The sequence below is a fragment of the Leptonotus elevatus genome, chromosome 5, assembly GCF_054856555.1.
Source record: "Leptonotus elevatus isolate MCC_2025b chromosome 5, RoL_Lele_1.0, whole genome shotgun sequence".
Taxonomy (NCBI): Eukaryota; Metazoa; Chordata; class Actinopteri; order Syngnathiformes; family Syngnathidae; genus Leptonotus; species Leptonotus elevatus.
The window spans coordinates 16,523,361-16,538,947 of record NC_141243.1 but is presented as its reverse complement, the minus strand read 5'-3'; the positions used below and the strand labels follow the sequence as shown (position 1 = coordinate 16,538,947).

The 15,587-nt window shown below is 39.1% G+C and overlaps 1 protein-coding gene across 1 annotated transcript in view; it reads right to left on the bottom strand.

The window, feature by feature from the left end:
* Positions 1 to 1,477: 1,477 nt before the first annotated feature.
* adgra2 (adhesion G protein-coupled receptor A2) overlaps positions 1,478 to 15,587 on the bottom strand; it is a 58,324-nt gene continuing 44,214 nt past the window's right edge. Inside the window, exons 4-19 of the mRNA XM_086076943.1 lie at positions 14,729 to 14,800; positions 14,571 to 14,642; positions 13,601 to 13,764; positions 13,298 to 13,511; positions 11,775 to 11,939; positions 11,498 to 11,696; positions 11,261 to 11,410; positions 9,788 to 9,949; positions 9,518 to 9,718; positions 9,228 to 9,417; positions 7,913 to 8,121; positions 7,704 to 7,831; positions 7,013 to 7,136; positions 6,777 to 6,925; positions 6,089 to 6,178; positions 1,478 to 4,633 (exon numbers count right to left, since the gene is read on the bottom strand). Of these exons, the coding sequence (XP_085933069.1) occupies positions 3,214 to 4,633; positions 6,089 to 6,178; positions 6,777 to 6,925; positions 7,013 to 7,136; positions 7,704 to 7,831; positions 7,913 to 8,121; positions 9,228 to 9,417; positions 9,518 to 9,718; positions 9,788 to 9,949; positions 11,261 to 11,410; positions 11,498 to 11,696; positions 11,775 to 11,939; positions 13,298 to 13,511; positions 13,601 to 13,764; positions 14,571 to 14,642; positions 14,729 to 14,800 (3,709 nt within the window). The 3' untranslated portion in view covers positions 1,478 to 3,213. The remainder of the gene's footprint in view (positions 4,634 to 6,088; positions 6,179 to 6,776; positions 6,926 to 7,012; positions 7,137 to 7,703; positions 7,832 to 7,912; positions 8,122 to 9,227; positions 9,418 to 9,517; positions 9,719 to 9,787; positions 9,950 to 11,260; positions 11,411 to 11,497; positions 11,697 to 11,774; positions 11,940 to 13,297; positions 13,512 to 13,600; positions 13,765 to 14,570; positions 14,643 to 14,728; positions 14,801 to 15,587) is intronic.

Here is a 15,587-nt window from a genome sequence, read left to right as displayed (position 1 = left end):
TAAGATCATTGTAATTTTCATTTGTGAGGATTATTTAGATTTCAAATTGTGATTAAATGTCGTTTGACTACTATAATCTGCCTGGTTTGTTTGCGGCTCCCAGGCAAAAGCAATACAATACACTGTTCGTTTTCACTGTGCACAGTGTGTCGCATTTGGGAAATATCAGAAATGCCAGGATGTTGTCCATAGAGCCAGGATACTTTCAGGTGGAAGAAAGTGATTGATGAAAACTCGTGTTAAGTGTTGCACAAAAAAAATTGAGTTATTTTTTGGATTTCCTTAAAAAGAAAAATCAATATTAATCCAGTTGAATTTGTGGATGAGGAGGGTGTTTCAAGTTGATATATTGAACGAATAATTGCATTAAAGTTATGGATTCCGTCGGAGGGCCATTATGACTGTGAAACCATGTGAACCATGTCACGACAGCTCCGTAGCCCGCTATCCATCTGATCGTCAAAAATGTTGTTGCAACAGAAAAGTCAATGCAATGTGAGTTTCCACCATGTCTATTTTTGAATCAACGTGCATGTGGAAATATAAATGAAGACTGGCATTGCCCTGAGTCAATTTACCTCCCTGACAGTAGCATCTTCTTTTAAATTGACACATTAAACGTTCAAAGCACATTGATGGGTGTAGACAAGAAGGCTGAACGTATAATTCAAGCCTGTTTTCTGAATCACTCTGCTTTGGTCAAATGACATAGAAGGGTTTGTTTACTAGTGGTGGAATCAGAAATTGCTTAAGCTTTTGCCACCTGAAAGTACAATTGACCTCATGGTAAGTTACAGAATAGCTTCTCTGTTGTATTTACATGCATAGTACTGAGAAAAAGACAGTTGCAAAAAAAAAAAAAGACCTCACCTGTCACATGCTCTTGTTTGAGAGCTAGTTAGCATTATTTCAACCTTTATATACTATCAAAACATGTTCCCATAGCTTTACTAAACTTTTTGTAAACTGAGTGATAATAATAATAATAAAACAATAACAACTGAAAAAAAGACACCTTTCTTGTAGTGTTTTTTTCATGTTACAAAGGGATTTTTTTCAAAGCCAGAAGTTTGTAGGCTAGCACAAGACAGACACATTCAGCCCAAATCATTAATTGCAGCCAAAAACATCAACCAATTCTCTAAAACAAGGCCATGGATGGGGAATATCTTGCTTCTCCAAATCTGGTGCTCTGCTGAGGATGAACAAAAAGTAACAAGCCTATTTTGAAGTAAGAAGTCAAAACTGATATTCTTCAGTACGTATTAAAAATATAAACAAGAGCTGCAGAGTCACTATTTTCATCCAAGAGAAATATTACAATTAAATATGTGAATTTTTCAAGTTTGCACCCAGGGCTGGACTGAGTGTCTGGTACAGGAATGTCCAAATATGTAAATGTTTTATTCATTCAAATTATTTATTTATTCTACAGTTTACCACTTTATTAAATGTAACTAAGCTCTCAAATCCCGAACAAGTCAGGATAATATTAAACAGCATTCATTCAAATAGCCCCCCCCCCCCACACCATATTAGGATGTTGTCACATATGGTGGATGCTTCTCTAGGTTTCACAAAGACTTCCTGAGAACAATGACAAAAGGTAGCGACAACAAGATCCGTAGCGGAAGCCCGAGTTCCTGTAATACAACTTCCTTAGCTGTATAAAATGCAAATGTGAAAAATCGAACTAAGGGCTTATGGTGGTCGACTTGCCGTACATTTTAAGGCCAAATGTTGCAGGAATGGAATATACATTACACACATATAGACTAAACTGTATATTAAGGATGCTCTTTGTAAAAATTTGACCAAAAATATCTTTACAATAGCCTTTTTATTTAACCAATAATGGAAACATTTTCTAATTAGTAGATTAACCCCTTATCTGTTCACAATCAGTACTCCTGCAAGCCTCTGGCCAATAGTTTTTAGACTGGGTTCGGGTTTGAATTTCCCACCCTCTGTCTGTGGATGTGACGTTGGAAGGGTGTGTGCAGTTGTATTTATGGCCACAGGGGGCAGTAGTGATTTGAAACACATTTTCAGCAGCTTTAACCATATTATGTACTGTATGTTTGTATATAATTGTATTTAATTTAGAGCTGTCAAACGATTATTTTTTTTCCATCAGATTAATCACATCTTAGAATTTTCATTAATCATGATTAATCGCTTAATAAAAAGGCTTCTTTATCAACATTTCTTTCCCGCCAAATTTGAAGAGAACCGGTTATGTTTTGATTTTTTTGACAATTAATGTTATGAGGACGTCTTCAACATTTTTTATCTACTGCACACGCTCATCCTCCTCTTTGTTGTAATCAGTTAATTACTTGCATAATTTAAAATGATTTCAATATTTTGACATGAACAAATATTCTGAATGTCATATGCAAACGTTTATTAAATGCTTTACTTTAATGCATGTAATTATGTTTATTGCTCAGACACAACCTGTGCTACCTTCAACGTAGCCAGCCGCTGTCACGCTAAAGTAGTAGTAAAGTAATAGTGCGATTAATCTGTGTTCATTCATGATTAATGCAATCATTTTTTGTGATTAATTAATCAGTTAATGCTTTAACTTTGACAGCACTAATTTAATTACAAGGAGTACTCAGGGCTACTCAGAATGCATAACATTAAAATACATTATTTTCACTCTGCATTCAAAATCTCAGATTTTTTTAATTGACAATGGATTATGTACAGCCAGCCATACACACTTTCACACATGAACCAACAAGTCCTCCAATAATAAACGACCATATTGGTAATTTTCACGCACACACACATTTTCACACTTTCACACACGCAAAAAAGTACTTAAAGCAAACATGACCGTCCGTGAAAGGAATTGCATAAAGTTGTGTACTATAAAAATGAACAGTCTTCTGAAATGCATAGAATAATCAAAGCTGAAACAATAAATCTCTCATTAAACTTAAGTCTTAAATCCTCATAAATCAATATATGCACAATTTTGCAATATTGTCAGTTGAATAGAATAAACATATCTTTTTTTTACTGAACTGAATTTTTTTACTATTTTACATCAAATTATTTGCCACTGCAAAATAAGTAGCAGTTTGGGGTCTTGGATCCCTTTTTAAAAAAAATCTTAAATTATATAATTATAATCAGTTATCAAGAGCCATTTAATCAAACAGTCTTCTCATTTAAAAAACGGTAAAAGTCCAAATGATATCACACAGTGGTTTCGCTTTTCCACAAGCTGCTTTTCACTCCCACAGAACTTTGGGAGTGATCTGTGCCGCTCATGTCGTGATCCAGCTCTCGAACCGATTTCTTCAGGGTGCCATTTGGGGCTGCAGCTCCCGGCACAGTTGTGGTGATGCTGTTTAAAGGGTACGAACAGCGCTTGGCCTCCCGCTCTGCAGCAGCTGCTAGCTTCAAATTGTCTCTGCTGATGCATCGCCTGTGCGCGCCGTTCATGGCCGCCCTGCTGGCCACGGAGGGGAGGAGAGGGTAAGGCTTGCGGCTGCCGCTGCTCCCCCCGTCGCTTCCTTCCGAAGGGCTGGTGGCCACTGATTGGCCCGCGCGCTTTCCGTTGGTCAGCGGGCCGGCGTGGCTCTCTGGGAGGCTGTGATGGACGCTCCAGTTCTCGCTGGTGGCTTGTTTGTGAACCACATGCGATGAGCTGACGTGCTCCAAGCCCGTGGGACCCAAAGCCCCGAGGCTGCCCCCGCCTCCCGCTGTCCTTAAAGCTTTGAGACGATAATGACCTCTGCCATTACCCCGATGGTGATACTGGCTACTTCCTTGTTTAGTCCTGCTATTCACTTTCCTCCTCTGAGGATGCGCCGGCACTGAAGCGTGAATGCTGGGAATAATATTGTTTGACGGCTTGGTGACATTGTCAGTGCTGGTGCCAGCGTTGACACCAGCAGCAGCTCGCGAGGTGTTGCTCGGAGTGTCCTGCGTCACCTGCAGCAGGTTGGTGAGCTTGCAGGGCCCGGGTCCGACACTGCTGATGCCGCTCGGCGTGGATGACGACCGAGTCGACGACGAGTTGTGCGAGTCACCGGGTTGGTGGCAGTTGATGTAAAGTTGGGATCCCTGCTCGGAGGATCGCACGCCACTTCCTGTTGTGCAGGTGTGCATGTAGGTAGAGGCGGGGTGGGTGGCGCTGTGACCCGGGCAGCACGGCAGCCACGAGGCCTGCACGTCCACGCGACGGAAGCAGTGGTGCACCACCAAGAACACCCCCAGGGCTATGGCCACCATTCCGTAAAGAGAACTAAACAACAAGCTTGCGTGCCCAGTCAGGAACACGGCCATGGCGCCGCAACACCACAGCACCACGAACAGGAAGTGGGTGGCCGCCAAAATTAAAAACTGTGTCTTTAGCGAGTACTGGTCCTCTGAAGCCACGCTGGAAGTTATAGGAGCCACAGCTGAGTCTGTCGACAGGAGGCTGATGCTTCCTGCCAGCGCAGGCTGGCTCTCAGTCACAGGAGAAGACGGTGCGGTTCCTGTGCATTCCTTGGTTGGACGGTGCCGCAGGCAGAACACAGTGCACAGGAAGTAGATCCAGGTCACCAACAACACTAGGCCTGCTGGGACAAAGAAAGCCCCAAGACTGGGGCGCCACACCAGCCAGCAGCTGCAAGAGGCGGTGAAGGAACCGTGAGGGGTCAATGCACAACAAGGACATCATTGTAAAGACACCCAATCAACATCACATAAAACTCTGATCTCTAAAATGTTTTTATATATATATATAATATCCTTTAGATTAGATAAATTCATGATTTAGATAAAAACTATTATAATTCAATAGTCTATATTTACATATATTATATAAGTTGTTAGAAAAAGAGAGAGGTAAAAAAGAAGTAGAAAGTAGAAGTAGAAAAAGGACGACGAAATAGGGTTTTAAAATTACATCCAAAAAAGGAAAAGCAGAAAGTTACCATAAAATGTCCATGAAATTACCAAAAATGTCAGAGAATTGGGGGAAAAAAGGGAGAAAAGAAAACGCTCAAAAAGTAACAATAAAATGTCCAAAAACAAAAGAAGAAAGACAGAAAATTACCATAAAATCATTCAAATGGAATTGCAAAAAATAAAAAAGGCAGAAAAGAACATTTTCAAAAAGTTAATATAAAATGTCCAAAAACAAAATAAGAACGGCATAAAATGACCACGTCTTTTGAATTGCCAAAAACAAGTCAGAAAATTGATTTTTAAAAAGGCAGAAAAGAAAATGTTCAAAAAGTAGCTATAAAATGTCTAAAATAAAAAAAAGAAATTCAGAAAGTTACCATAAAATGTCCATGAAATTACCAAAAATGTCAGAGAATTGGGGAAAAAAAGGGAGAAAAGAAAACGTTCAAAAAGTAACAATAAAATGTCCAAAAACAAAAGAAGAAAGACAGAAAATTACCATAAAATCATTCAAATGGAATTGCAAAAAATAAAAAAGGCAGAAAATAACATTTTCAAAAAGTTAATATAAAATGTCCAAAAACAAAATAAGAACGGCATAAAATTACCACGTCTTTTGAATTGCCAAAAACAAGTCAGAAAATTGATTTTTAAAAAGGCAGAAAAGAAAATGTTCAAAAATTAGCTATAAAATTTCTAAAAAAAAAATAAAAAATGCAGAAAATTGCCATAAAATGTCCACAAAATTGCCAAAAATATCAGAAAATTGTCAGCAGAAAAGGCAGAAAGAAAGCCATAAAATATCCAAAAAAGGAAGAAGAGAGGCAGAAAATTACCATATGTCCAGAAATTTGCCCCAAAAAAGACAGAAAGGCAGAAAAATCTAAAAATAGATGAAAAACAAAGTATGAAAATGTTTAAAAAAAACTGAAAGGTAGAAGAAAATGAATCTCTACGTATTGAATGGTGCATATTTTTGTGTTATGGTGCAGCTTTCATTAGCTCTTGGCTCTCAGTACATTAGACTAACACTAACACACTGTTTCATTCATCACAATGTCCAAATTCAGACCGATTTTGGGTTATTTCTTTGGCCTAAAATGGCTCTTTTGACAGCCAAGGTTGCTGACCCCTGACATAAAGTCAAGCAAGGATGACGTGCAGTACTCACTAAGGGCTGTTGTCTCCGTAGTTGCTGACATTGACAGCTGCAGTGATCCCACAAATGATGAGAGGAACTCCACCGGCTATCAAATAGAACCTTGAATGAGAGTTAAAACACATCTGTTTGACCTTTGGCTGCCACATTTTTAATGTATGCAAGCCTGTGTCATAAATGTCCCCGGCTGTAATATGAATAGAGCTGTGTGATCCTTTATTTTCGGAGTGGACGGAGGTCAGTAGGCTGCAATTTATTGCGGAATGGTGCAATATATCCGAGTGGGCAACAAAGAGGGTCCGGAGGAGCAGCACTGTGTATGATCTTTACTGTGGGATCACAGGGGCAAGACGAGGCCAACGAGAGGGGAAACACAAGGGATTATTTGGGAAGACAGTGCAGCCCCTGAATCTGCAACCAGATTTACAGCGACCCCTCTGCCCTGTTATGCTGGATTCGTACATTCATCTCCCCTACTTCCTTCTGTCCTTTTGCTTGTTGTGTCTTACAGAAAGCCTTTAAGGTTTCATAAAAAAAAAAGAGGGACTTTGGTTGTCGGGCACAATGGCCGCCTTTGATGCCGCGCTGTTTGGGTGGCCGGGCACAAGAACATCTGCATCTGGCTAAAACATGAACCGCGTTGACACCTAACAACAATCTTATGGAACAAGAGGAGGTGAAGGTGAGTTCTTGCACTAACCTGAGCATAGGTCGCTGAGTAGGCGGAAGAGAGGGATCCCCTTCTGGTGCCAGCGGCATTCTCCACATAGCTTCTTTATAGATGACCCTGGCACTAACACCGATCCACAGCAGGGTTGACAGTGAGGAGTAGTGCAGGGCGATGCCCACCTGTTGCACAATGCTCACACAATAAGGTCTGTATCTTGTATTACTAGTAAGAACATTTGAGAATTAAATTTAAAAAAAAGCACTTACTGCTTGACAAACAGTCGGGTAGCTGGTCAGGCTTATTCCTCCGACGTAGATGGCTGTTGTCATGGCGATGTGGAAGCAAGTATTCAGTAATGTGTGCCAGCTTTTTCTTGAAATGTGAATGGAACTGTTATGGCACAAGATAAAAATGTTTATTTAATCCAATTTAAAAAGAAAGTCAACTTAATTTTATAGCAACTTTATCATAAGATGTTCTATCCAGCCCCACTAATCTAAACACAGTATTCTGATTACCGGTAATATGACGTTTGTGAAATATGACTTAAGCAGCAAAATCCTCCCTTTTTTATCCTTCTTAGGGAGCGGCCATTTTGCCACTGGCTGTCGACTGGAAATGACATCACAGTTGCTCAGGGCTCAGGGCATGACCAATCACGGCTCACCTGTTTTCTGACTTTGGTCATGTGATGTTCGCAAGCTGAGCTGTGATTGGTCATTACCTGAGCAACTGTGATGATGTCATTTTCAGTCAAAAAGCCAGTGACAAAATGGTGGATTTTGCTGCTTGATTCATTTTTCACAAATGCAATATGAACCAGAATAGTGTGTTAAGACTATTGGGGCTGTATAGAACACACAATTTTAAAGACTTTTTAAAAATGTATTTAACATTTTTTTTTTTATAAATTATTATTATTATTATTATTATTATTACTACTACTACATGAAGTACCTGTGGTGTAGTATGTGAGTGATGATGATGGTGAAGAGACAAAGGAGCAGCAGTGCAGTACAGGCATACACCACAGGGTGGAGCACCCTCACTGAGATGGGTGAAGAGTTAGGGAAGTCCGGCACCTCCTGGAAAACAAATATAAACAAAAGTAAAACGTCAAATGATGGTCTCATTACCATGCGTAGGGTCAAAGTGTATCGTCCTACCTGCAGCACAGCATAGTTGCTAAGCACAGAGCAGCGCATTGTCGAGGTGCTGCTGTCACTGTGGACCAGCTGGCAACCCTCTGGACTCCAGCCTCCATGTTTGCTCAGCGTCTTCGAACTCCACTGGGCCGCCACGGCATCATTTCCTGGGGACAAGTGGCGGAGCGACACCCAGACAGGCTCTGAGTGGTTCCACATACTGCAGCCATCTGTATCACGCGGGAGGCAAACCAATGGCTGAGTCATTAATGGTGGAGTTGCATGACATTTTCATTGAAATGAAATGACACAAATGAAAAGTCACAACACTATGAGTCAGTTACATACAATGGTGGGAAGAAATGAGGTATCGTTACTGTGAATAATGTAGTTTTCTCCCTAGGTATATGTGCAGCTTCAGTATTTATTTATTTGTAATGAATTTTTACTGTCACTCCCTATTACAGAATTTGAAAACAGATATCTGTTTTCAACTATAACTTTGTCAAAATAAGCTAGTTTAGAAAGAGAAAAAAGGCAAATCAACCGTGGGTGACATCTATGATTGACATAACTCTGGAATGATTGAGATATTGGAGTCATACAGCCTTTCTGTCAAATTTCTGACATTTTTGGCAATTTTATGGACATGTACTCTTCTTCCTTTTTAGTCATAGTCTATTTTTTGGCATTTTTTCCAGTTTTTTGCTATCAATTTTCTGATATTTGGACAATTTTGTGTACATTTTATGGTACTATTTTCTGGATTTATTCTTTTGCTTTTGGACTTTTTATGATTACTTTTTGAACATATTTTTTTCTGCCTGTTTTATTCAATTCTCTGATGTTTTTGGCAATTACATGGACTTTTTATGGTAATTTTCAGCTTTTTCTCTTCCTTTTTGGACATTTTATGATCACTTTTTGGAAATTGTTGGTAATTTTTTAAACTCTTTTTCTGTCAACTTAAACATTTGGACTCTGATATTTGTTGCCTACTTATTTCTTCTCTAAAAATAATAATAATAATCATCTAAATCATTCAGTCATTTAAAGAATAGTTTAACAAACAAATAAAAATAAGTATGAATATTAATTTTTACACTTTTTTTTAAATCTTATTTTAGAGATTCACAGGGAGCCAGAGGAGAGGGACTAAAAAGCCACATGTTATGTTTATACATATAGTCCAAAATTGGGGGTGTGCGGGGGTGGGGTGTCAATAAAACTATACATAATACGCAACACATTATTTATGAGTTTTAATAACTGAAAAATGGTTATTAAAAAAACACCGAAAATTAGGGAAACTGAGATGGGGTTCATTCGTCCTCACCCAGGCCCACATAGATGACCGGAGTGTTGACACTGCGCCTTCGAGAGTGTCCTGCGCTGTTGCTTGAATTCCCAGTCAGAGGGAAAAAGCTTCCAGTTCGGAAGGCCACAAACTGCAGCTTGCAGTCTGGAGGCGCATCAGTAGGAAACAAAGTAGGAGGGAGTGTCACAGAGGCCACGGCGACGGAATTCTTGAAAAAGAAAACAGAACAAGAATTAGATGCTGAAATTCACACGCACAGCTTAATCATACATTGGAATAGGCACACGCAGATAACACTCGAAACTCACCTTGAGGGGAAAATTGTTCAGAGAAGTGTTATGGGAACCCGTGCTGCAGCGAAAACGAAGTTGCTGTTCATGCGTGAACTCCGAAATTTCCATCGCCGCAGTGGCTGCTGAGAGCTCACGGCGCTCGTACGCAGTGCAGGTTAGGCCAGTGAAGTGGGCTGGTCGGATGAAATGGGCTACCATAACAATGTTCCTTGAAACCTGCACAAATCATAGATTCAAGTTCCCATCGAAGCCACAATCAGGTTTTTCAAGAATGAGAAATCGTACCATGGAAAAGTCCTGAGCATGGCTGTGCAGTTGAGGCCAGGCCAGAGACTCCAGAGAGCCCACTATGGAGCTGCAGGCTCTCTTCTCTCTCTGGGCCAGAGCAAGAATCTTGTCATCCACCTGCATCAGGTTACTGCCCATCTCTACCAACACACCTGGCAACTGGGGCAAATACAGATACGAATGTAGCACATATTGTATTTGCACATTTATGTATTCATTTGCTGTGAGAGATCAGGTGTGCCGATTAAATATTTTCACTTGAGTTATGAAAGATTTACTACAAATAATTGATCTTTGTTGGTCTATCTATGCCATGACAAAGTGACAGGCAGAGTGATTAAATGTTCTTCCACTAGATGGCAGAAGATACAATTACCCTTTGTCTCCACTAGGGGTGTGCATATCTCACTCGATACACATTTTTAAGTGTCGATACGATTCGACTCAGTTCAGTTGAAGCAAAACCACTTTTCCTATTCAAATCAGTTTTGGTTACACTCCTTGTTTCCACCTTTTGAGAGAAAAATAGCTTTTTGTTGAACTTAACAGGCTAGGCTCTCACACATACTTTACATTGTAAAATATAATGTAAAGTATGTGCTCGGTAAAGGATGGGAACCAGTGAGCTAAAGTGATCCAGCCACTATATACCCATTTCGGATTTAATTCAGTAAGAGATAGACAGATAGGATTTTTTCAGGGCCGATACGATACCTATTATTAGTAGTCAAAGATGCTGATAACCAATATTTAAAGCCGATATTCATTTTCACTAAAAGGGAAAATATTGGCATCAAAATTTGAAAAGATTCAAACTCCAGCTCTTACTTTTTTTTTTTTTTAATAAGCATATGTTTATTGAACAACTTTTGAGGTTCGTAAAATATTGGAGTTGAAAAAAATATATTTGTCAATAGACATCATTGTTTTAAAATTATAACAAAAAATTCAGAGATCTCCCCGGAGCAGTAGAATGTCTTCAAAAGTTAAAAGTAAAGCTCCTTATTGTTTTCTACAGTAAATAAAGTTTTCCAAAATGTCAAAATTGATTAAATATTAAAATTGTACTTATATTAGTTTTCAAGCAAATTTCATTACATTACATTTCAAACAAAAACAGAAGGTGCAGAGAGTTCCCAGGGTCAACAGCCTCTCTGAAAACTTAAATAATTAGATACCTGAAGTTAACACTTTTTCAAACGAACAAATTATCGGCCGTATAATTCCTCAAAATGGCCGATGGCAATATTGGTCAAAATGTTGAATATCGGCGCCGATAATCGGTCTATCTCTAATTCAGTTATATGCTGATATAATAATAATAATAATAATAATAATAATAATAGTAATTCATAAAGTTAAATTTGACAGTGTTAGTCATAGCATCCATCATCTTTATAAAGGCAGACTTAAAATAAAAATAAAAAAGATCTGTAAGTGTATTTGACATATGTAATAACAATTTCGAACCTCGTCCAGCTGTCTGACATATTCCATAAACTTCTCCATCATCTGTGCAACATAGAGCACATCCACTGAGTCCGTGAAGCCCGCAGCCTCCAGAGTGTATTTGCGCACTTGGTGCGCCAACGTGACAGCATTTGATGTGTTGATGGGCCTCTGCGATCCAAATGTTTGGAAAACACATTTGAGTTGAACATATTTAACATGCAGGACACATTCAGCACATATGGCAGCATCACTGACCAGGATGAAGGTATGCAGGACGCGGGTGATGCCGTTGGTGTAGTGGCAGTTTGTGTAGTTGCCCTCCTGCCACTTCCCGAAGCGGTCACAGAGGCGAGAGGCCTTTTTCTGCTCAACGTCGCCCTCAACAGACAGTGGCGGGTAACGCAGCTGCAGGCAGTACTGATGAGAGGTGATGCCTGCCAGAGTTCTTGGCCACCTGGAGTTTCCAGCAGAGAAGAAAGTCAACAATGCCCATTTCAACGTTCAAGCGTTAATATGCGCAACTGAATTTTACCTGAACTCGCCCCGGTTGTTGACAACTTTATCCTCTGGGCAGAAGGAGGCGCTGTTCTCTAGCACCACTATTTCAACAGAGCGAGATGTGTTTCCCCTCCCGGTTGTAACCACGCACTCCCACTCTCCACTTGCCTCCACATGTACGTCGAATAGAATAAGCTCACTGCATATTAAGCACACGCAACACATGATGGACTTGAGAGCATGTTAACATTGGAACATGGCCTAAAAGCACACTGTAAAAAATATCTGGAGAATAAATAGTGAATTTCTGTAAAAATGTGACATTAAAAAAGTAAATACAAAAACAATGAAGCATTGTGTAATTTACATGAACTCATTTGCTCCCAAAAACCTATAAATACGTGGTCCCAAAGACGTATTCATACGTTTTTATGTTAAAATAAATAAATAAAAATGTTAGAGCATACAGAAGGCTTTGATGCAGCCTAACCTTAACCCAATGGCAGTTATTAGAACAAATGGCCAGCAGGCGGCAGCAGAGTATAGGAGATCAAACAGGGCCATCTTGCAAAAAACTCTTTCCCCCTCTGTTGTAAACAGATTTGTGAATAATGATGAAACTTAGCTATATTCTAATGCAAATTGCTGCAAAATGGAAACAGATAGACATATTTATAGACTCTAATCTTTGTTTTGGTAGGTTCCATGTTTTTATAGCAATAGAACACAATATTCTGTGGGCCTTGCAAAATCAGTCAAAAATCCAGTAAAATCCGGGAGCGAAGGGGGTTGCTTCAGTGAAAATGGCTGGGAGTGAATGAGTTAATATATTGTAAAAGTCTGAACCCAACACAATTGTTGATTTGACAGTAAGAAAATGTTAAAATGATCAGATTTTGGGGGAGAATTCACAAATTACTGTAATTTAAACACAAATAAACAGTAAAACCAAAAACATTGGGATACAAAATTACATCATAGCAGTGATAGAATAACACTTTTGCTACATATTGTTTATGCCAAAAGAAACATGCATTTTACAAATTCATATTGCAGATAAGAATATTTAGATATACAGTAAAAAACATAAAATTGATATACTGTAGACCTAATTATTAATTTATCAGTACACTTTTGTTGTTTTACAGAAAAAAAAACTTGCAGCTACGGTTTCCAGAATAATTATGTAAAAATGTGCAAATATAAACAACTTTACAGAACAACTTGTATATTATAATGCCGTCAGCCTTTTAAACTTGTAGATTCAATAGTCCAAAATTGATCAACAACTGGGTGGTGTGGCTCAGTGGTAGAATGGTCATCTTGCAACCCTGAGGTTGTTGGTTCGATCCCAGTGTAGTGTGATTGTGTTGACATGCTGCTTTGATACTATTTTGTTCTTTAAAATTTACATGCAGATTTTGTTTATACCAGTAAAATGTACAAGTTGTTGTGTAAAGTTTTTTAAAAGTTTTTTTACAGCATTTCTCTGGCAACCACAGCTGCCATTTAAATTATTATTATTTTTTTACAATGCACACGAAGCCGCTTCTTCACCTGGTAATGAAGGTGCAGTCATGCACGACATTGCTCTCCAACTGGACACCCTTCTCTGGGTCAAAGGTCACCAGCTGACCATTATGATGCCAGTGCAAAGCGGTGACTTTATCCACCAAAGCGGCAGTACAGTGGAACGGCAGCCGATCCCCTTTGAAGACCACCTGACGCTGAGAGGGCAGCAATGTCAGGGTGTGCAGGTCCAGAGGGCCGTCTGGCACGATGGAGAAGACAACATCTGTGATTGGCCGACATCATCACACCGAATAGGTTGGATTGCTAGCCGAGCGAGCAGGTCCTCACCACAGGTCAACTGGCTTTCCCGAAGTCCTCGCAGGGGTTTCCCCCTCAGGCTTCTCGGATACGCGCACAGGGTTTCGTCCCCCAGTCGAGCTGAGCTGCTGCGAAAGAAGCCTGGGATCCAATGCAGCCCGCAGTCACATGACAGATACTCGGAGTTGAAGTTCCTGGTGACAAAACTCGCTGTCACGAGACTTCATAGTCATGCCACATTCCCAAAACACGCATGTTCGGTTAATTTGAGAGAAAGGTGAAAATGGATAATATCTTTTAACTCATTCACTGCCATTGACGGCTATAGACGTCAAAAATTCTTAACAAGAGTATGAAAACCTAGAAAAAAATATTGTACATTTAGAACAGATCAAATGTGTGATTAATCGTGAGTTAACTAGTGAAGTCATTTGATTAATTACGAAAAAATAATAATTGCCTGACGCCCCTAATCTTTAATAATCCTTTCTTCTACTTAAAAAAAAGGGAAAAAAAGAAGTAATTTTAATTGTTTTTAATAATCTTTTCTTTTTCTTTTTTCTTTTTTTAAAAGAAGAAACTTTTTTAAAATTAGGAGCATCTGGCGATAATTTTTTTAAAATCATAATTAATCGCATGACTTCACTAGTTAACTCACGATTAATCACAATTTTGATATCTGTTCTAAATGTACAATATTTTTTCCCCCTAGGGTTTCATACTGTTGTTAACAAAAGTGGGAAAAAATGTTAAAATAATAGAAATAGTAATAATATAATTGTTGACGTATATTGCCGTCAATGGCAGTGAATGAGTTAATGATACACTGATGTTTTCACCAAAGACACTCTTCAGTTAAACTCTTTGGAATTTTGGCTTGGGGCCAGCATGTATTTACATTTACACACCGTTTCTGAGAGAATTACAATTCCTCATCAACATCTGTCGACAGTAAGTCTACAATTCATTTGGCGACTGGATTTTGACCAAAAACACTCACACAAGCTTGAGGGATGGAAGCTCCTGAAACACGTCTGGATCCAAGGTTGAAATGATGTTTCCAGATAAGTTCCTACGCAAGCACAAATTGGACAAAATATGTTGGTAGTTATCCTAAGACGCAGAAAATAAAAGCACATCATTTTGACTTCCCCTTACAATTTGGTGAGATTCGTCAGCCCTTGGAACATGTCTGAAGTCAGGCAGCCAATGCGGTTGTTGGAAAGGTCACTGAAAGAGGGAAAAGACCGAGAAATGCATTTGGTTACTTTCGATCTATTTGATGTGTCTCAGCAATCCATGATATCACGGCTTCTTCGCGTTATGTTTATGAGACGTCAGATTGAAGGACGGCGTCCTTCGGAACTCTGCCTCGATCGTCAATATATTACTTCCCATCAGTGATGACAGTAACGTGTTGTATTACTCAATAAGGGCCGCCATTCCGAGTACACAGTGTTGATAACTCTGCAGAAAGGAAAGTAGCTATTGGCTGTCCTAAAAATCGGTAAATGGCATCATTGCCTAATTTGCATAATAGACAATAAGTATGTATAGTAATGGACGCTGTACTCTAAGAGAATTGTTGAACCAATTTAAGACTAAAAAGAAAATTGTTGACCAATTTAATTGAATTGCTTAAATACAAGTTAATATATTAAGTATAATGAATTATGAGGTCATGTATTTATTATCTTAATATATTAATTTTGGATCAACTTAATTGGAGTCGTGTGTTACCACTTGAAGCAATTCAATAAAATTGGTTCAACAATTCTCTTTTTAGAGTGTAGGAGAGAGGAATAATGTGGTGGGAGAAGTAAAAAGTGAGTAAAAAACAATACTAACCAACAGGCACACAACAAACAACCGTACATTATAAAACATTAAAGTAATAGAGGGAAGCAATTTACATCTTCAACCGTGAAGCATTATGGGATGAGGTCATCTATGGCCTATAATCTGAGGGGGCCGATATCATGTATGAGCCAAGTCGCGTTTTTACCACCTTGACGTT